The sequence below is a fragment of the Lagopus leucura genome, unplaced genomic scaffold, assembly GCF_019238085.1.
Source record: "Lagopus leucura isolate 7727_CA_CO unplaced genomic scaffold, USGS_WTPT01 Super-Scaffold_100018, whole genome shotgun sequence".
NCBI classification, from domain to species: domain Eukaryota; kingdom Metazoa; phylum Chordata; class Aves; order Galliformes; family Phasianidae; genus Lagopus; species Lagopus leucura.
Window position 1 is genome coordinate 4393610 of NW_024962272.1, and position 21314 is coordinate 4414923.

Here is a 21314-nt window from a genome sequence, read left to right on the forward strand (position 1 = left end):
AGTCACAAGTCATTTCCAAGGCTCAAAATTGGGGCCAGATTTTTTTCCCCAATATCTTTTTCAACAATATTGATGAAGGAATTGAGTGCCCTTTCAAGAAGAGAGCTGAGGGAACTGGCAGAGGTGATAGCTGAGCTGCTTTCCATTATCTCTCAGTGCTCCTTGACTGGTGAGACCCCAGAAGACTGGAGGCTTGCCAATGTGACTCCCTTCTACTAGACCAGTTGTAAGGAGGATCCGGGGAACTACATGCCTGTTAGCCTGACCTCAGTGCCAGGGAAGGGTATGGAGCAGATTGTCTTGAGGGAGATCATGTGGCATGTGCGGGATGAGCGGGGGATCAGGCCCAACCAGCAGTGCTCACGAAGAGCAGATCCTGCTTGACCAACCTGATTTCATCTATGATCTAGTGACCCATCTGGTGGATGAAGGAAAGACTGTTGATGTAGTCTACCTAGACTTCAGCAAAGCCTTCAACACTGTCTCCCATGCTATTTTCCTGCAAAAGCTGGCATTGAGTGCACCCTCAGTAAGTTTGCAGATGACACCAAGTTGGCTGGAAGTGTCGATCTGCCTAGTAGTAGCATGGCCCTTCAGAGGGATCTGGACAGGCTGGATAGCTGGGCTGAACCCAATGGGATGAGGTTCAATATGACCAAATGCTGGGTCCTGCACTTTGAATTACAGAATCATAGAATCACGAGATTGAAAACAACCTACAGGATCACTGAGTCCAACCGTCCTGCCATCACCAATGCTACCACAAGCTACTAAACTATACCTCGTAGCTCCTCATCCAGGCACCTCTTGAACACTGCCAGGGACGGCGATTCCACCACCTCCCTGGGCAGCCATTCCAGTGCCTGACCACTCACTGAGAGCAAAAGATCTTCCTTATGTCCAACGTAAACCTCTTCTGGCACAACTTGTGGCCATTTCCTCGGGTCCTGTTTGTTGCCTGGGAGAAGAGGCCAATCCCCTCCTCCTTTCCCTTCTGGAAGTTGTAGAGTGCAATGAGGTCTCCCCTGAGCCCCCTCTTCTCCGGGCTAAAAAATCCCAGCTGTTGCCCTTCTCTGGACATGCTCCATGGCCTTGATGTCTCTTTTGTAGTGAGGGGCCCAAAACTGAACACAATACTCGAGGTGCGGCCTCACCAGTGCTGAGTACAGAGAAATGATCACCTCCCTGCTCCTGCTGGCCACACTGTTTCTAATGCAGGCCGGGATGCCGTTGGCCCTCTTGGCCACCTGGGCACACTGTCAGCTCATGTTCAGCCAAACATGAACCAACACCCCCAGGTCCCTTTACCTCTTCAGTCATCCAACCAGTCAGCCCCAAGCCTATAGCACTGCATGGGAAACCGATGTCAGTTCCATTTGTTACTTTTGGAAAAATCATAATAGTAATACTTTCACTTCTTCCTCCCTATAGATTTTTCTGGACACCATAATTATATTAATATTCCACGAAAGCAGCAAACCACATTACTCTCACACAAGTAGGAGTTTATGTTTTCCTTGATTTCTGGAGACTGCAGTTAGTCATCTGTCCACAAAACAGAACTAGTAACAGCAGAAGATAGAAATGCCACACGTAGAGAGAATTCAGTTCAGTTGGCTTGAACTTCCACTCCCAATGCTATTTCATTATAAGCTACCAGCATTTAGTCTGTTATTTCTAAGTCTAAAACCATAAATTACACTGCTGTTGCTGCAATACCAAGACAGTTGCTTCTGTGAGCATTTACATGATCAAGCAATATCACAGTATATTTTAAAAGTCAAATTGCTTCTTCCCCCTCATCTTACAGTGGAGGCAGAAATGTTGATGCAGAAAGTAAAGAAACACTAGCTAGCTGCTACTATAAACTTGTATATATAATCAGGAGAAAGCATCAAAACATCAATTTTCAAAAGAAACAGTTGCAAAAAAGAAAAAAAAAAAAGATGAAATTATCAGAAAGAAAAACATTAACAAAGACTGAGGTATCCACATGAGAAATGAAACAGTTGCTCCTAGTGAAAAATCAGGAATTATTAAAATATGCATGGGAATAAGGACTTCTCACTTAACATCAGAATTGCCAAAAGTTAGAATTGACAGCTTTTCACTGAATAGTGGAATTTCAGTGGGATAACATTTTAATTCATCAATAAATATACCTGAAAAAAAAAAAAAGTGTTTGAATTTATTTTGGGTTTTGTTGTTTTTTGTTGTTTTGTTTTGTTTTTCCAGTTTTTAAGAATCAAATCTTCACTTCTATTTTAAAACTCATCATTGCTGCTGCTGTTTGCCCTGACCCTCTCCACTATAAAAAAAGGGCTCGTGAATGTTAAGCTTTGTGCTAATTACTACCTCTGTAATTGTATGAAGGTGACTGTATAGCACTCCAGCTCTCACTACCTGTACCTAGGTGTTCTAAGAGTACATAGCAAATGTCCCCTTAAGCTGCTAACCACAGTAGACTCTTATGCCAATAAATTGCATGAATCATTACTTTCAGAGTTTTTGTAAAAAAAAAGAAATTGCTGTGCAGCTTTTCTGCACTCTTTTCAGATTGTTTTATTCAGTGTCCCTCTACTGAAACAACATTTAAAAACCTTGTCAGGTTCAACAAAATTGAACAGAATTCAACTGTGAAAACAGAAATAGAGAGGTAAAAGAGATCCAGAAGCAAATTACTGCAAGAAAACTGGCAGTTTTATTCACTTGTATTATTTAGACACTGGAAAATTCATACAGGTGAGACCATTTGCTATGTAAAGAAACTACAAAAAGGTTTTAGTAAAGTTCCTATCTCATCAGACATACACGATCTAATAAAGATGACAGATGGTAGCTAAAAAAGGCTTTATTCCTCACAGATCAGAAGTCAGAGAAAAATGCTGGCACATCAAGAGAGGTGTCTAGCCTCCATTCCTGATTTAAAACAGTAAGTTTTATGAAGTTCAGAAAGGCTAGAATTAGATACACACTACAGGAGACATGGGCTTTATTTTAGGGAGTACCACTCCTCACATTAGCCGAAATATTTCTGATACTGTCTTATGAATGAAGCATGTTCAAAAACTCAAATACAACAAACATGTTCTAAAAAAAAAAAATTCTTCTTAAAATATCTCAGCTGACATCCAATTTCAGATACTAGACCACCACCTGTCAGGAGACTATTAGTGTATCATTGCTTTACATTCTTCAGTTGAGTCTTATTAGTGGTCTTGGACTTTGTGATATTAATAGAACTGTGTGTTAAAAGGAAATCCAGTGCCTACTGCACTACTTCAGAAGAACCTAGCAATGAAATGCAATGAAGTGATCAAAAGATCTTGCTTCCAAACATTTACTCTAATTTACATCCATGACTTCATGGAATAGTGGAGGCAGATAAAAGAAGTTTACCTGTATCTTTATTATTAATGTAGTATCTGCATAGCACACAAAAACATCCAATTGCTCTGTTCTCACATATGATGTACAGATGCAAAAAAATGATTGAAGAAGCACAAAGCAAGAAAACTGAGGTAAGTTCTTCACCTACTGAGGTCCCAAATGGCACAGAAAATAAAGGGTCAATATTAAACTCTTCTTATTGGGTGACTAGCATCTGTCATTGCCAACATCACAGTGCACCCGTTTGAAACTCAAAAAGAGAAGCTAAAGTGGTGAATAAAAAAGTAATAGAAAAATCACCTTTATCTGCTCTTACCTACTCTTTACTTCAACAGCAATTGGCACTGCACATGCACAGTAAACAAAATACACATCTTCCACAATGAATCAGCCATACTGAGAAAACAGACACTGCAAAAACCTGGGCTACCACTTATCTGTCTGAATATGCACATATAATTAATCTAATCACTAGTTTGATTGTGATACAAGCCTATTCAAGCAAGCGAAGTATGACTTTGATGCAACCTTGCAAAATATACATTACCCTAAACACAGCCAGCAAAAAAAATTAAATCTTGAAAATTTTGAGGTGACCAGTTTGATTGGGGGCTGGGGGGACAGGGGGAAGAAATAAACAAAGCAGGTACAAAAGTAAAAACGTGCTTAACACTGTTCTGTTGGACACCAGTAGAAATGCATACCATTATAAAAGGTTGTACCAAATTCACTAACAAAACACAGTAATTCAACTATATATCTAGATGTACATTTTAACATGTGATCTTTGCAGATAAACTCAGATTTCACTATGTTTAATATGCCATGAGTCTAATACCTTATATGAAATAATCCAGTTGAGGTCAATACAAGATACAGCAAACAGAAAAAAGAATATCTGAATGTGCTAGTGAACAATACAGTCAAAATTTAATATACAGCATATATGTATAGCTACATAGCTAATAAAAAAATTGATTTGTTCAGCATTTCCCATATGGAATAGGACATAAGACAAGAAAATAGTTTCAAAAAGATCCTCTTGGAAAGAGCTAGTATATTTAAGTGATAATAACTGTTGACAGATTTACACAAAATGAATTTAAAAAAATCCACTTATCTTGCTACAGAAAAGATAAGAAATAAATCATCCAGCAAGTAGGACACCAGATCAGGCCAGATGTTTATGGGACTCGCACTGCGTCACATGAATACTGGCTCAGATCCAAGCAGACAATTAGGACAGTGTAGTCCTACTAACAGGACTGTTCCACCTAACTTTAAAACAAATTATCAGAATTCATCACATACTAAACTTAAAGCCATTGTTGGAGACCTTACATTACTGAAATCTCTAAAAAAAAGCACACTGTTATACATAGCATTCAGTACTTAAAGAGCACAGAACTGCGTTCCATTAAATAAATTATTTAAATCAAAAATTATACTACCTCAAATGCTTAATCAGTCACCTACCAAGAAAAGATGTAATCTGCAAGTGCAAAAAATGACTACAAGACTTACACTGTCCTTCAACTCCCACATTTTAAAGAACAGCATCCCAAAATACACACCTTGCGGTGTTCTACAATCCACAGCATCCTTGCTGATTAAGCACTGACATCAGCAGAGAAGCTGCTGCTTGCCAGAAGCATTGTTCACCTCTGCAAAGTGCAGAGGAGAAAAGAGGAGAAACAATGACTTCTTAAATCCATTCTGAACATAATATAACCTTTTTCTCTCCTCCCAGGAACTCAACCTAAACTACAAATACATATTTTTTAAAATGTTCAGCATATCTGCCAAAGTAGATTTCCACAGACAAAACCCCATGTATCTGGCCATCATAATTACATTTTCAGCAACTAATAGGCAGAAACAATGTACTTACAAGGCTAATTTGGTTAACTTCAGATAAGTAAATACAGTCCTTACCCAAAAATAAGTGCTTCTTCTTTCACTGTCCTTTTTCCACCTTGATCCACACATCAAAAAGACAGGAAAAAAAAGCATGCAGAGAAAACTGTTTTACTCCTCAGCATCCGTGAGGTTCCATTAATGAGTTAAAGCAAAAAAAAAAAAAAAACTAAGGATAAAAGTTCACAAGCCAGCAGCTGGCATGTGAGGCACTCTCCATAGCTGATCTTAAAAGAAATGTCAGTTAGAGTGGCAGCAGCTACAGTCAATGCTGGAAGCTGATGCCTCTGCAGGGAGAGGATGCTGGGAGATTTTCCCAATCTGTGCTGCAGCCTAATTCTAATCCATCACTCCTAACTGCAAGGAGAAAATGGAGACAGGAGGAACGCAAAGTGATTTATATTTAAAGACAAAAAGGGAGTTGCCTCGGTGTTCACTGATTAATTATAGCATCTTTTAAGTCAGACAGAAAACTACAGTAATGCAAATGCAGTAAAAACAGAACAAACGTGCAGGAGTTGGGAGCAAGCAGCCCTCTAAGGAGAACTAACTGGCTTACGCTGGATTTTCATTATTTCATAGTCCTCACACAAATCAACAATTTTGCTTATCCTTTGACATTCTTTTCCCTAGAAATTCAAATTTTTAGCTGAAGTCCCACGACTGAAACATTACAACAGCTCAGCTGATACAAAAAAATAAGTTATCTTCGGTAATATCAATAGCAACGGGTGAAAGTAGGAATTGGAAGCTAGCAGGAAGTTTCATCCCTTAGGTCTAGTCTCTCCAGATGAGAGAAAAAGCTCAGCACATGGGTGCTATGCAGCAGAAAGTTAAGCCATGCCTCTCCCCTCTTCCCCCTGCCTCCCCCCGCCCCGCAAGCTTCCCACCCACCTTTCTCCACCTATTGTTACCTTTTAAAAACGTTCTTTAAAGCTGTACCATGGGGGCTAAGGAGATCTATTCACAACTTCCACCGTTGTGAGGAACTGAGCTTTGTTCACAAAAACTCGTCTGGGAAAGCCATTAGAACAGCACAGTAAACAATAGCTTTGCATTTACTGAAATGTGTCACTACAGCTGGGTATTAAGCAATATGTCAAACATATCTGTTTAAAAAAACTCTTTTCAAAACATGTGAGAACGTATTTTGCATCAAATAAATACTGGGAAGCAAACATACACATCACATACTAGGAAACAGTTGCACATTATTTCCTGAAACCCTGGAGGAAACCAATATACAGTATAAAGGATTTTATTAACATGTACAAGTAACAATTCTTTGCTCAACCAGAAAAATATTAAAAATAACACGAATTTTGACTCACCGAAGTATGTGCAATAAATACCGTTCTCAAAAAGCATCCATGAAGAGGAATTGTATTATTAATACTTACCACTCTGACACTGACTTCCAAGCCAGTTATGGCTAAGCGTATAGGTTTTCTTCCTAAACAACGGATTCCACCACAGCATCTCAGTACTTTCACTAGCTCATTCATCAAATTAATTCTTGTCCTATGGAACACCCGTAGGAACACAGCACACCATTGCCTACCTAACTGATCCACAGCACAACCATGCATAAGTTAAAACTGTGACTCAGCAGCTGAGTGTTCCCAACCAAACACAATTCTGTTGCCCAATTTCACATCTCTGCTGTTCTAGAAAATTTACAGTAGTATTTGTTTGTTGCTGCTGCCTTTTTCTCCCCTTTTTAAGAAAACAATGACATGTGGAATTGCATATTTCAGAGTCATCAGAAAATACTTGGTCAGAAAATACTTGGTCTGAAGACTCAAACAAATGTTGCACCAGAGGCAATAGGTGTAGTTGCAACACATACACAATAATTAGCAATACTGCAATTATTGGGCACTCAAAACTCCCAAATTTAGACAAGTTACATTAGGTGCCTACTGCTGTTGCAAATCTTTAGACTAACAATATAAAGTAGCTAGAGTATCTTACTTGTGTAGCTCTGAAAATGTTATTAAAATCAGAAACATTTTTACATGATTACTCTTTTCTTTGGCCTTCAGGACAGAACAAAAGAACATAAAATTTTGATCACAAATAGTTAACAGCTACTTCTCACTGCTTTACAACTTAGAGAAAAAACGTTATTACACATTCTTGGCTTCCTGAATTCAAATGTGAATTCACAGCCATTTCCTCAGCTCTTCAGCCTCCTCAATTGGCAAAACACAGACACATGTGCAGGTATAACCGAAATCTTAACTACACTTCTGAGATTACAAGGATAACCTGCTCTAACTTCCTTAAACACTTCTGGCCCTTAATCTATCACCCCAGTAATACCACACAGAGCTGCTTTGGTAGGATCAAGGATTAGCTGAATCCAGCTTTGGGTAGGAAAAGGAAATACAAAAGGAATGATATTACAACAGGAAAATGTGGGCACTTTCGCTGAAATCAGTAAGGTTAGGCAATTCTAAGAAATCCATTCTTCACCAAAACTCACTGGTCCATTTTTCTGTAGAATTCTAGCTCCCATATTTCCTCTATTTCATCTCTCAGTTATGTTTACAGGAGATCACACTATTTTTCCAGTTCTCCCATCAATGGTACAACACACAACCTAGTGACAGGATTTTCTACATAGAGAGAGTAGTAACATGAAGACTACCTCTGTAAGTGAACTGATTACAGCACTCAGGCAGACTTACGTTTCTTCCCAAAAATAACTACAGGGCATCCTCTATAAAATAAATCCAAGCAGCTACCACAATATTGTTACTTTAGATGTTATTCCTTTAAATAAGCCTCTGATAAACAGGTGGTAATTGAATATATTTTCTTGCCTTTTCCATAGAGAAAAATATTGCACACCCACGAGACTATCGGAAAGTACAATAATTTGATGGTAACTTATTCCTGTCACATAAACATAACACTGCAAGGAAAAATTAAATGAAACAAGAAAAATCAAAATAATCAACATTTCATGTAAGTTTCTAACAGATGGAGAACTTCAGATGAGAAAATACACACAAAAATTATCAGTGACAAAGGTCAGTACGTTACCAGGCATAATATGATGAGAAGCTGGAAAGAGCTCATGCATTTTAATGATCTTCTTGGTAAATAAATAAATTCCATATTCTGACAACAGAAAACATGGATTTCTGTATTCTGTAAAAAGAATTTATGAATAATCTGGGGGCAAATTTAAATAGCAGAAATAAGGCTAGAATTATATTTGATAACTTTCTCACCACAAAATTCAGATACTGGTGAAGTATTTTAGCAAGAACTAGAAGAAAAAAAAAATCACAAATCTGTTGTATTCATGCATGTCTTTGAAACTATAGATCTTCTGTAGCTAATAATGTCAAGTTACCTTATAAAACAGACTTGCACAGTCTTGAAGCAAGCAGACACTCAAACGGAAGCACAGCAAAATATTTGGTAAGCAGCAGCTTACCACTAGAAAACTTGATTACTGGCAGAGGTTTGAAATTTAAAAACAGAAAGATCCCTTAGTTTCGAGTTACTCAGTCATTCTGCAAAAGAAGATGCCAGTACAAAAATAGTTCTGAATTAACACAACCACGTCATGAAAGATCTAGTTTCATGTTTATCCCACCTATCTTCCTTGTGAGGTTGAACATGCCATACCAAAAATTCTAGCCAAGACCTAGAAAACTCAGTAGGTAAATTCAGCAGAGAAGATATGTCACGTGCCACTGTTCCTTCTAAGCAAAATGGCAGAATGACTTAGTAGCCTTACTTTAGCTCTGGTCAATAAAGAAACCTATTTACACTTCATGATCCGTTCATACTTCTGTAAACCGAGGACACTAGCAAAGCTGCTGAATATACCTACAGCAGCTAGCACAAGTAAAAGATCACAGAAGAGTCTAGATAAAGAATCTAATCCATTTGGACAATCAGAGCAAAGACCAATTTCCTCCCAGACTCATCCATAGATACAGCAGCCAGTACTAAAGACTTAGGGAAGGATTTCACCCTCTGAAGATAACTCACTGTCCTTTTAGCATTTAATTTTATACAACCTATCCATGGTTCAGCAATAATAACAATTTAAAAAGTGAATAAAGATAGTTAAAGAGAAGATAATGTAACAAAATTATTTGCTAGAACTTACTGAAGCAATACACAGAGCAATGGTACTTTATAGATATTTTATTAAAAGAATTACAGACTGGTATATAAAATACTGTGATGAGTTGGGTCCCACTTACTCTTTTAGAATTCTCTAAAATAACAAATTGGTCTTGAATAAACTCTTTCCTTATAAGTACACCAAAATCGTTTTATATCTACAGTATTGTATATTAAAAAATATTTTCATTAAATTTTAGTAAAAATCACCTGTGTAAAATCAAACTGCAGTAAGTCACTCAAATAAATGCCAGATACATTGTCACAGTTGTAACAATTTAACTTCCTTCTGACTTTTTTCTGATTAGAAGAGATTGAAACATTGATACATTGGAAAATTCTAAGAGGAACTTTATCAACAGCAAAAACCAAAAACAAGATGCAGCTTCCCAAAAGACAGAGCCTCTAGCAATTCATTGTTTCAATGCAGTCATGTTTCCAAGTTTTTATTACTGTTTTAGTAAAAGAAAAAATTACCATTAAATCTAGACAGATTAAGGCAAAGAATGACCAGTGTGACACTAGGTTTGGGAAAGGCCTTCCCAAAGCTGCTTAGCTGTGTCATCTGAATATTAAAACCAAGGAATTTCAAGAAAACAAGGTTAAAGAGTTCCAAAACAGTCCCAGAACATTAAAGTCTCAAGGCTTTTTGAAGTTCTGTAGAGACTTTGTATAATAGCTATACATTTTGAAGAATTTGAGGAAGGAGAAAGTCTAGTTAAGTGATAAATCCCGGACAGATACAGAAGAATATATGTATTTCTACATAATGTCCACATCTGAAAAGTAGCTAATTATCTAAACGTAGAGCAAGTCAGCAGCAGCAAGTATTCCAAGAATATCCTGTTCTTACTGCTCCAATCTTCACGAGTCTTCTCCACAAACTTTATTTTCCAAGCAAATAATGTACACTAATTATCCCAACTGTCTGATCACACTCTTTATCTCTTAACTTATTGACCAGTGTCAATCAAGTAAAGTTTACAGAACAGTAGCAGATCTAAGAAACAGTTTAAGTCAACACCGAGGTAGTGCAGAAACATATGAAACAGGGACCTAATGAGGGAAAAGTTACAGCGTAATACTTGCATTGATCTGCTGAAAAATGAAACTGCACAGTGACCATCCAGGAGTAAGGAAGATGCACTTAGGGGAAGAAGAGGTAAGTAGGTCACGAGGACAGGTACAGGGAAAGCTTGAGCCATCTGGTAAGGGAAGGTGTAAGTTCATAAGACAGTAATCACTATGACAAGAGGTTCAGTTCACTGCTCACGGCCCATTCCTCTGTCACCTACAGTAAACACACGTGAACCAGAAGAAAGTACTAACAGAAATACCTGAAGCTTACTGTAGCTTCAGCAGAATGTTTAACTGAAATTAGAAGTTGACACTGTAAATCACTAACGCTTTTCAGAACCCTGCAAAACTTTATTAGGTAGGCAATTTCCTCTTCCTTCCTTTTATCCTGGATAGTTAAGAACTTAAAGGCCTTTAATACTGTTGATGAACCAAAAGCCTTCAACAGCCTCCTCACTACCTGCAAATATCTAATGAAAGGTACTCAAAGCCAGCAGTAGTGTGTAAAACTAACAATCCTTCCATACAACTACAAACTTCCATACTATACTATAACACTTCTACAGTCCTATTATACACTCCAAATCTTGTTTTGCATTAATATTACAATTGAATCCAAATTTCTAAATTGTACTGAAAAAAAAAAATCACAATAGTTGGAAGAACAGTGCTGCTCAGACATGTAATCCTGGTACCTTTCACCAGTTAACTGCCACCACATAACTCATATGGAACAAAATAGTAGTTCAAAACTACTAATATTCAGCTCCAAGTAATTCTTCCTCTTTGGAAGAAAAAGCTTAAAAAAAAAAACCAAAAAAAACAGGATTTCATAGTAATTTTGAAAACCATACATCGTTGGATTAATGGCAGACATTTTAGATGTATGCATAGAAAACTATGAATACTTTCTCTTGAATATTACTACCCCTTCATTCATGCTTAAGTCCATCAAAACACTCAAAAAATAATGACATTCAGAACCCAATGTTGGAAAACCTCATATACTTGCTTGTTAATCTACACATTCTGTTGGACTTGAGAAGCCCAGTACTTCACTTCAGCGAATTGGAAAGCACAACTCTCTTATTGCAAAAGCTTTATTTAAACAGCTGTCTGTTTAGAAGAGGCACTGCCAAGTACACCTGAACAGCGTTCATGAGTCTGAACACAGTGCACTTTAGTAGGTATCCTCTTGACAGCTACAAAAAGTGAGGTCTTCACTGGTTCAGTAGCCTGTCAGTGAGTATGAGAAAGATTAATCCCTAAATTATTTCAGGGCTAAAGCTGCTATCTCATATTTGTACTACTCAACTAACCAAAGAAAGAGAAGACACACTCCATGAAGAATGTTCAGCACACAATGCACATCTCATGACAAGTCAGCACGCTAGGCTTCCAAAAGGATGACACACACTGCCCTTTCCATCTATGAGAGTTCTTTTAGTACAGACCATTTTAACAGCATATGCAATCATGACATATAATTTCAGAGTTTGTTCAAGTGCCATTCTTGTCCATACTATGTAACTACAGTTTTTTTGATGTAGCTGTTCCATAAACGTAAACAATTCTTGAGATGTGAAGATGAATTTATGCATTTTTTTCTACATAAAATACTGAAGTAATCAGAAAAAAAAAAATCAGAAAAACAACTAAGAGCTCAGTGAATGCAGTTAGTCACACTGCGCGTTCTCCAAGCCCTGAAAAACAGAATCTGTTGCATAGCTGTCCAGCTCTTTTCCTTTTCTAATAGCCATAAACATAGGTTATGAAGTTCACTTTGTGATCTCTCAAATACTACTCCACAAGAACTGCAGGTGGTCCTATGTTACTAAAACAGGCTGAACTCAAATCTGTGAAGTCTAAAGAACTGGAAAATTGGTTTTAGTATATATATATATATAGGTATATAATATATATATTTATATATACACACATTTATTATAGACAGAATATATATATATAGAAATATATGTAGATGTATATATGTGTACCTACCTACATTAAGGAACAATACCTGAGCAACAGTTGGTGTTGCAATTTCCATTCAAAAGCATTGCCTTGGTGGTCAAGTATAATGTCTTACCCAAACTTTTTCAACCTATGTAAATTATCTTTTGCTCACCATACAGAAATTTGCCTGCAGCTGTCAGCGTACAACAGTTACTAAAATTGTTATGTTAATTCTTCACAACTTTCTCATTTGTTGACAAGCACTTCATCATATACATCAACCTAATTACACTTCCATTTCCCAGCTCTTGAGAACTTGTAACTGCTCTAGAAAATATGAAGTTGGTGCATACAAAACCATTTTTCAGTGAGAAGGTGTGCACAGAGTATTTCATTTGCTGTATACAGTTTAAAAAACAAGCCCACAATTTTTAAATTGTTACTTACACAGGGATGTTTTCAAAAGCATCTTCAAAATTTTCCTGGAAAAGAAAGAAAGTGTTTCAATTAATAGTCTGTGTGTGCTCAGGAACTCTTTATGTAAGACAGTAGAAATTTACTTTTACCAGGCAGCATTTATTCTTCAATACGGAGTAATTACTGGATTATTCATAGTCATGCTTTCAGTGCAAATCATCACCCAAACACATTTTCCAAAGGCTCACTACACTAGAGTATAGTTTAATGGTAAGTATAAAACAGATTTTTCTCCTCTCCAGCCTCTTCAACTTTCATTGATTACTGAGGGGAATACAGTCTTACACCTCATTGAAAGTGGTATGCAAAGGAATAAAATGACACAAAACTTATACAACATTCCTAGTATATTTTACCACAAATAATACAAGCACTATAATGCCTGCAACAAACTTTCAAAAAAAGAAATGTTTGTAGAACAACAATAATACTGAAAGAAAGCAATTTAAGTTTCTTAAGTACCACCCTTGTGTAAGTAGCTGAATTTACACCAGTTACAGCTTACTTTAAAGTTACCCACTTACTAAAGACAACACACACACCTGCAATATTATTAAGAGTTCACTCCTGGTGAGATGAAAGATAAAGAGTTTGTGATATTTACCCCAAGCGCGATAACATGAGATATAAGCTAACATTCAGCAATACTTCAGAAGACAAACCTAGGCTTCATGAATTTTAAATTTCCCTGCAAACTTATCAGAATAATCAAATGGTAACAATGGATCAGATAATCTTTCTCCTCTACAGGAGATACTCATGAGCAGTGATCCACCTTCCAAAAAACATTACTTTACTTTTATTTTTAACTAAGGGAAAATATCCATTCAGAGTAACTGCTGAACAGTTGAACACATTACTACATCAAGTTTTGAAATACTGCAACTGCTATTATTTTTGCCTGCAGCTACCATGGCCAAGAAGTACTATAAATGTATTTAAAGAAAAATCATAAACAGACTGCTTAAATGCTCTCTTTCAAAGTAAGTTAACTGCCTATATTATGGTAGACAGGGATAAGGACTATTCTGAAAAGTACAGTAATCAAGTCAGAAGCAGCTAAAATGACATGTGATCTGAGAAGAGTGGAACCAAGTTTCCAAAAGCAGTATAGATGCCAACAGGAACAAATATCCCAAACAAAAACCCTGTTTCACTCGTATCCATGTCTCACTCCAGACAACGATAAAAGTCAGTCTTATAATAAAGCACTTCTCTGAAGACTGTTTGCCTCCTTGATCCATTTCCAGAGACAGGAGGAGAAATTCAGCAACATACATAAGACACAATGGCAGCTTTTTTGAGTATGCTTCCACTTTTTATATGGAAAGAAACTGATTTTTTATCTGATGTTTGAACTGTCAGATATTTGCAGAGAACAGCAGCAACCAGCAGTCCGTATCAATGTAGAAAAACACAACTAACATGGATCTCTTCTTGCCTCCACACACTCAGCAAGGACCACAACAGTCTGTCTCCTGATGAATTCTGTTTCCTGCTATTCATATTCATCAAATGCTCCTCTAAGCTGAAGTATCAGAATCTAAAGTGGTGTAAGAAAGAAGGGGACAGACTCTTTAGCAGGGCCTGTGGTGACAGGACAAGGGGAAATGGTTCAAACTAAAAGAGAGGAGATTTAGATTGGATCTAAGGAATAAGTTTATTATGATAAGCATGGTCAGGCACTGACCTCAGGTTGCCCAGAGGTGTGGTGGATCCCTCAGCCATGGAGACATTCAAGGTCAGGGTGAGACAGGGCTCTGATCCAGCAGTAGGAGTGGAAGAACAGATTAGAAAGCCTTTAAGAATTCCTTCCAACTCAAACAAGTATATGATTCTCAAGTATAAATGAAAATACTGAATTGAAATACCCAAAATAGCTTCCCTCAGATCAAGTTCTGAGATTTGTCAAGTTCTTGCCAAAATATAAAATGTTTCAAAAGCACTCAGAAAACACTCACTTTCTTCTAAGCAGCCTGTTACAAATTTACTTATGAATTAGCCAGCTCAACAACAGAAAATACAGAGTGAAGAGTTACATAAAACACATTTTTAACATGTAAAGTCATAAATGTGTGCATACATTACATGCATACATGTATTTAAAAAAAAAAAAAACAAAAATCAAGTGGTTTGTAATGTTTATCTAAATCCTGGAGTACAGAAGCAGCCCAAAGACAAGAACAGGCACTCTTGCACACATGCTAAAGCCTAGTAAAGACTGCATTTTCAGTGCCTCATCACATCCAGAAGATAGAGTTGCATTGCCATAACCAGCTTCAAAGGGTGCTTATTTATGTCAGTTTATGCCAGAAGCACAATTTCCTTCAAATCTAATGCTGTGTGCAACTCAGTCAGCCATATTTGTGACCTATATAATTCAAAAATCTCTAGCAGATTAATAGAACTTCCTTTATTTACATAGCTGTCACAGACAATGCAAACCCTTATCCACTTTCTTCTACTGACTTGAGTGCATGCTGAAGCAAGTCCCAAAGTATATCCTTGTCCTGATATACTGACAGTGGGGTCAAAAAAAAAAAAAAAAAAAGGAAGAAAAAAAAGAAAGAAAACCCTACACAGTTTTTCCATATATTTTCTATTCATTGAAAAAAACAAACAAACAAACAAACAAAAAACCATTTAACAGTTAATTTGGAACCAAGTGAAACAGTTTAACAGTGGTGTTCCTCAGTACATACACTGGCTAGTGCCGAATCTTAAGATTTTTATGCCATATCCAGAGAACAGGTCAGTATGAGTATTTAACACAAGAATGAAAATAAACCTGCCACTAGATGGCATGACAAAAACTGACTTTCCTGCAAATCTGTAAAAAAAAAATAAAAAATAAAAAAATGGCAGAATACTTGATAAAATAAAGCTGTCTTAAAAAGACTTTTCCTGAATCATACCATCATTTTTTTTCTTGGACCACTGTTCTATTTAACGACTTTTTAATTTTTTTTTTTATTTTATTTTATTATTATTATTATTTTTTTTTAAGATGTAAGCCAGTTTGAAAAGTTTTAATAAATTAGAGATACTTCCATTTTCCAAATCCAAGAAAGTTCAGCTCAGACAACAATAAACATAAACAGACAAGTATATAAACAGAGAAAAAAAAACAGTTTGAGCATTCCTTAGCAATAATAGCAGAAACCATTCACAGTAGACCACCATTTACATATAAAGCCTCACGAAAAATAAAATCAGAGTCACTTTAAAATTACTACAGAGATTTACCAGTTACTATACTTTTAATACACTAGTAGAAAGTAGAAACAACTGCTTGTCCTGGTAATAACAGGATGCATTTCTGACACTAGGATTTCTTTCTCCTTTCTTTCATACTTACGGCGTCACCTATGATGTCTTAAGCAGCTGTGGACTGCAACTTTTTAAAGATAAGAGGAGGGGAGGTATAAGGAGGTATAGGGAAACGAAGCTGATCTGCAATATCCATACTTTGGAATAGGACTATGAAAGAGGCTTTCTATATGGTCTTCATTTGGATACTGCCACTAGTTTCTAGATGCCAGGAGTCACCACATAGATTGATTAGCAAATAGAATCAAGTATTAAAAATATTATTTGATCAGAATTTAAATATTCTTCTCTATTACACTACTTTACATACATTCATTTCCCCTCAGCCCTAGCCAGTGTTACATTAACAATTCCAAAGAAATTAGTGGCTATACATTTTAAACTACAGGCCTTTGGTGGTGGCAGCTTAATACAAGCCAACAGCTACAAATCAGCAATATGCTACCATTACAGCAAGATGCAAGCTTCTGATCACTTTTCTCAATGATACAAAAGGACAACATACTTCCTTTCTGTTGACCTGACCAAGCCGAGAACAAAAACATCAGTGAAATGGGAAATATTTTGAGATGTGCAGCACAGGAACATGACTGACTCTAAAGCAACAAAATGATAGGATAATCCCACTTTAGTGGGGTTAATTTCAGTAAGATTCCTCATTTTAGGTTTTTTACCTGCTTGTTTCATCTACTCAGTGCTAAAGTCAAGACTTTTCACAGACATTTTCTTCTGTCTTTTTTTTTCTTTCCATTTATCATGCTCCTTTGGAGCTCTCCTTGAGGACAACAACATCCTCAGTATTAAATGAAATACAAATACTACACTATCAATTGTCAGTTCTCTACTCACTCTATATTACAAAAATACTGAGAGTTTTCAAGTCTTAATTTTTTTTTTTTTTAGCTTTCTTTCAAGTAGTCTGAAATAAATTCAGCCACTACCACAGAGCTACTATAAATGCATGGAACTGGAAAGATCCGTATCACTGCAAACTTCTCAACATGAAACCTATCTCTGTTTAAAATATACATATATATGTCATTTTTGCAATTTTAAAAAGGTATTAATAAAAATTAGAGCACAGTTACAGAAGCTTGCTCACATGCCACAGTGATTAGTTTTTAAGAGGTCACCCATACATTCTTTATATTAAGAATTTGCCAACTAAACATAATGAAAAACAGTTGTCATCAAAAGACTATCATTAAATTTGGTTTGTTTTTTTTTTTTTTTTTTTTTTTTTTTTCCAATTCAATTTCTAATCAATACCCAAGAAATGAACATAATTATTCATGGGTGAAGATTTCATTAGAACTAGTGGAAAGCAAAACAGAAGAACAAGAAAACATTGCCTTTAATGACTGGGATTAAAGAGTACATTAGTCTAGAAGGAGGAGCTGCACATGGAAACAGGCTGAGACAGGCTGAGGCAGTACTACAGAAAGCAACAATGCTGAAGAAGACTCGGAGGCAATTTCGACAAGTAATTCAATATGAATTCCTATTGTTACTGTGATCCATAAGTGAATCTGCAAACAGTAGAAAAAACAAGTTACGATGCAACACAGAGCATGAAAACAGTAAAGCTTAGCTTCCTTAGAGTTCAGCCTTCCTGAAGGCTGATAATTATTAAAGAATACAATAGAGATTCCTCCCCAAATAGTTCAGGAACTTGAACACGCGGCTGATTTTAACAGCTTTTTGAGAACTTGAATCATTTTCATTTTCCAAGCAGAAATAGTTACCATCTCTGGCTCATACATAAAACCACTAAAAAGCAAAACCTCTGTGATTTCTTCTGAACATCAGTTTTCATAACGTATTCCTTGCTGATTCAAATTCACATTTCTCTCATGCAGTGTGTTAACTCGTGGAACTGGACATGTTTCTCATGGCTCCAGATTAAGATTCTGAGAAGCACACATTACGGTTCAGCTAAGAACAAAATTGCTAGCCTCTAACCTGCACCTGCCAAGTCTCATGAAAACTGATGGCTTTTGTTCTAACATTACTTAATGAAGAATTTGTTCAAATTAACTCGTAGCCTGTAATTTGAGCTACAGATAGAATTCCACTATAGTTTACTATCAGAATTCCATTTCACACTATCAGAAAGATAACATTTTTAGATTCCATTTTTAGTTTCTCAACATTGCTGTTTCCCAGAAGTGCAATCATTCTCCACATATCATAGAATACCTCTATAACAGATTATTTGGATTTCATTTTGCTACTTTTAATAATTTCCCCCTACATACACACCTAAAAACCACCCTTGAAGCATCAAATATCAGAAATAATAACATCACAAAAAAAGAATGATGGAGACAACAGTGCAAGCTTACTGATCTAAAGTTGTAAAAGTTTAGTTGATAATACAGCTCAGTTAAAAATATGTTCAAATTTTAAAACTCATTTCATTCATCTAGAGTAAGCCAAGTGTTACATGGCAATCACAGAACAACCGGGTTGGAAGAGACCTCAAGGATCATGAATTGCCAACCCTCCCATCACATGCAGGGCCACCAACCTCCACTTCTGATACTAGACCAGGCTGCTCAGGGCCACATCCAGTCTGCCCTTGAACACCTCCAGGGACGGGGCATCCACAACTGCTGTGGGCAGCCTGTTCCAGCACCTCAACACTCTCACAGTAAAGAATTTCCCACTGACATCCAATCTCAATCTTCCCTCCTTCAACTTAAAACCATTTCCCCTTGTCCTGCAGTTATCAACCCTTTCAAAGAGTTGATTCCCCTCCTGTCTGTAGGCTCCCTTTAGGTACTGAAAGGCTGCAATGAGGTCACCCCACAGCCTTCTTTTCTCCAGGCTGAACAAGCCCAGCTCCCTCAGCCTGTCTTCATAGGGGAGGTGCTCTAGACCTCTGATCATCTTTGGGGCAACACACATTTCAAAACTTCAAACAGAAGCTCTATGAACAAAACAAAAAATAAGAAGTGATTCTTACAACTTGCCTAACACTTTGTTGCTTAGGACACCTTTCCTTCAAGCTATTAGATGATAGTCATGTAAGGGCAGAATTCAACAATTCTGTTTTGTTGTTTATATATATGCATATAAATTATATATATATGTATATATATAAACAGAATACTTAAGTAGCAGTTGACTTTTTTGCGCTTACATATTATTTCAAACATGCTTGAGCTTTAAATATGATCCATGCTTTTATGCTTTGCATAAAAGATTGAGTTTTTCCAGAGTGAGATTGCGGACGAGCTGCGTTTTGCTGAAAGTTTTCCACACAGATGAAGAACTTCAGCTGTTAGAAGCCACAGATGCAGTAGTTCAGACTCACTTATTAAATCTCAAGAACACAGAACAGCATACCATGTTCAAGATCTTTATTAACATGGGTATCTTGGTCAGGAGTCAAGCTTTAGCCAAACAAACAAAAAACACAGCAACAACTCTATATCCAAAAAGAAATCAGGAATCAACAAGACAGAGCACAGCTTTACTAGAAATTTGGCTAAATAAACTGAAGCTGAGTTCAGCAGTATAAACTTTGGTGTCATTTAGTTCAAACATAAGATGTCAGCACCCACAAGAACGAAGATATTTCCACTGCAGCCTGGCAAGTTGTGACCTTTCCACATAGCTGCTTACCTCCAAACTACCAAAGTCATAGGAAAATTGAGGCCTGGAAGTTCCGCCCTCAATTTTAAAAGTTTTTAATGAAAATATCTGATGTAGGTAGATATTAATAACCAGCACATTCTAAAACAAAAAGCAAAAACAAAACAAAACAAAAAGGCAATTCTGATTTACATTTAGTTATATAAAAACTGGACAATTCTAAAGCATCATAGCAGTCATTCTGTACAAATGAAACCTGCAGTGAGAATGATTACATGCAGTGATGCTAGTCTTTGTGGGTCAGACACACCACACACTAGTGCATGGATGCCCAACCTTTTGGCTTCTCGGGGCTGTGTTCAGTGAAGACAAATTCTCTTGGGTTGAATAAACGTTTGCTATCCCAAAAGTAATGCCTCCCATTTATTCCCATGGAAACTGTAACAAACACAATGAGCGCACTAACACTGCTTGATAGAGCAAATTCTCAGCTACGCAACATTATCTTCCAGCAACGGTCACTACAACTGGCTACGTATTTTCACCAGCAATGAAAAGAGCTTGCACACCATGCTCATCAAAATCTGCACCAGTAAAGATGATGCTTTGCTACAATTGCCACTGCTGAAATGTGCTAGCCATCACCTCACACTGCTCACATCCATTCTTCAGTCTCCATAAATATTCAGCAAGAGTCAATGAATGTCAATGGATGCAGCTTTTTCTGCACAGGGGAATTTAATTTCATGCTTGCTTTAGATGTACTTCATGCCAGATGCCATTGTGTCTGACTGCCCTGTCCTGCCATCTGTCACTCGACAACAACACGTAATAGAATACTGTCAGGAAGGTTCAACATCTGCTGTCATACCACCAACATCCGCCTCTGATATCATGGGACAACATAATAAAACAGGAGGCATTGATTTTGGAGCAGCCCTCATAAAACATATTAAATAAATGTGAAGTAGTAACATCTTATTTTTGTATTTGTATATCTTATAAATTTTATTGTTTGTATTTTTATTAAAATATTATTTTTAGAAAAGAGCAACGCAACCATAAAACTAGCGGGATATGTGACCCTGTTTTTGTGAAACTAACGTATCAGGTTTGATGATAGCGGCTGCAAGTCTCGGTGAGCTCTCAAGAAGTTTGTCAGAGATTTCTGACAGAATTTTACTCTTCCTGTACTTCATCTTTTTAAGCAATTTTTCACAAATGTACGTACTGCCGAAAAACACTGACACAAATAAGATGTCATTGTGAAGTGAGGAACATTTCTCTATGGTAAGATAGGGCTTATAGAATTCTAATGAAGACACATGACCAGTTGAATGAGTTGCATATCTCCATACAACTCCATACATTCCACTTGAAAATTCACAAATAATTTATGCTGACTGAAAATAGAA

General features: G+C 36.8%; 1 protein-coding gene across 1 annotated transcript in view; it reads right to left on the reverse strand.

Moving 5' to 3' along the window:
- The window catches only part of TTC39B (tetratricopeptide repeat domain 39B), an 81277-nt gene that overhangs the window by 40913 nt on the left and 19050 nt on the right, over window positions 1-21314 (reverse strand). The window contains exon 2 of the mRNA XM_042877505.1: window positions 12940-12974. Coding sequence (XP_042733439.1) covers window positions 12940-12974 — 35 coding nt within the window. The remainder of the gene's footprint in view (window positions 1-12939; window positions 12975-21314) is intronic.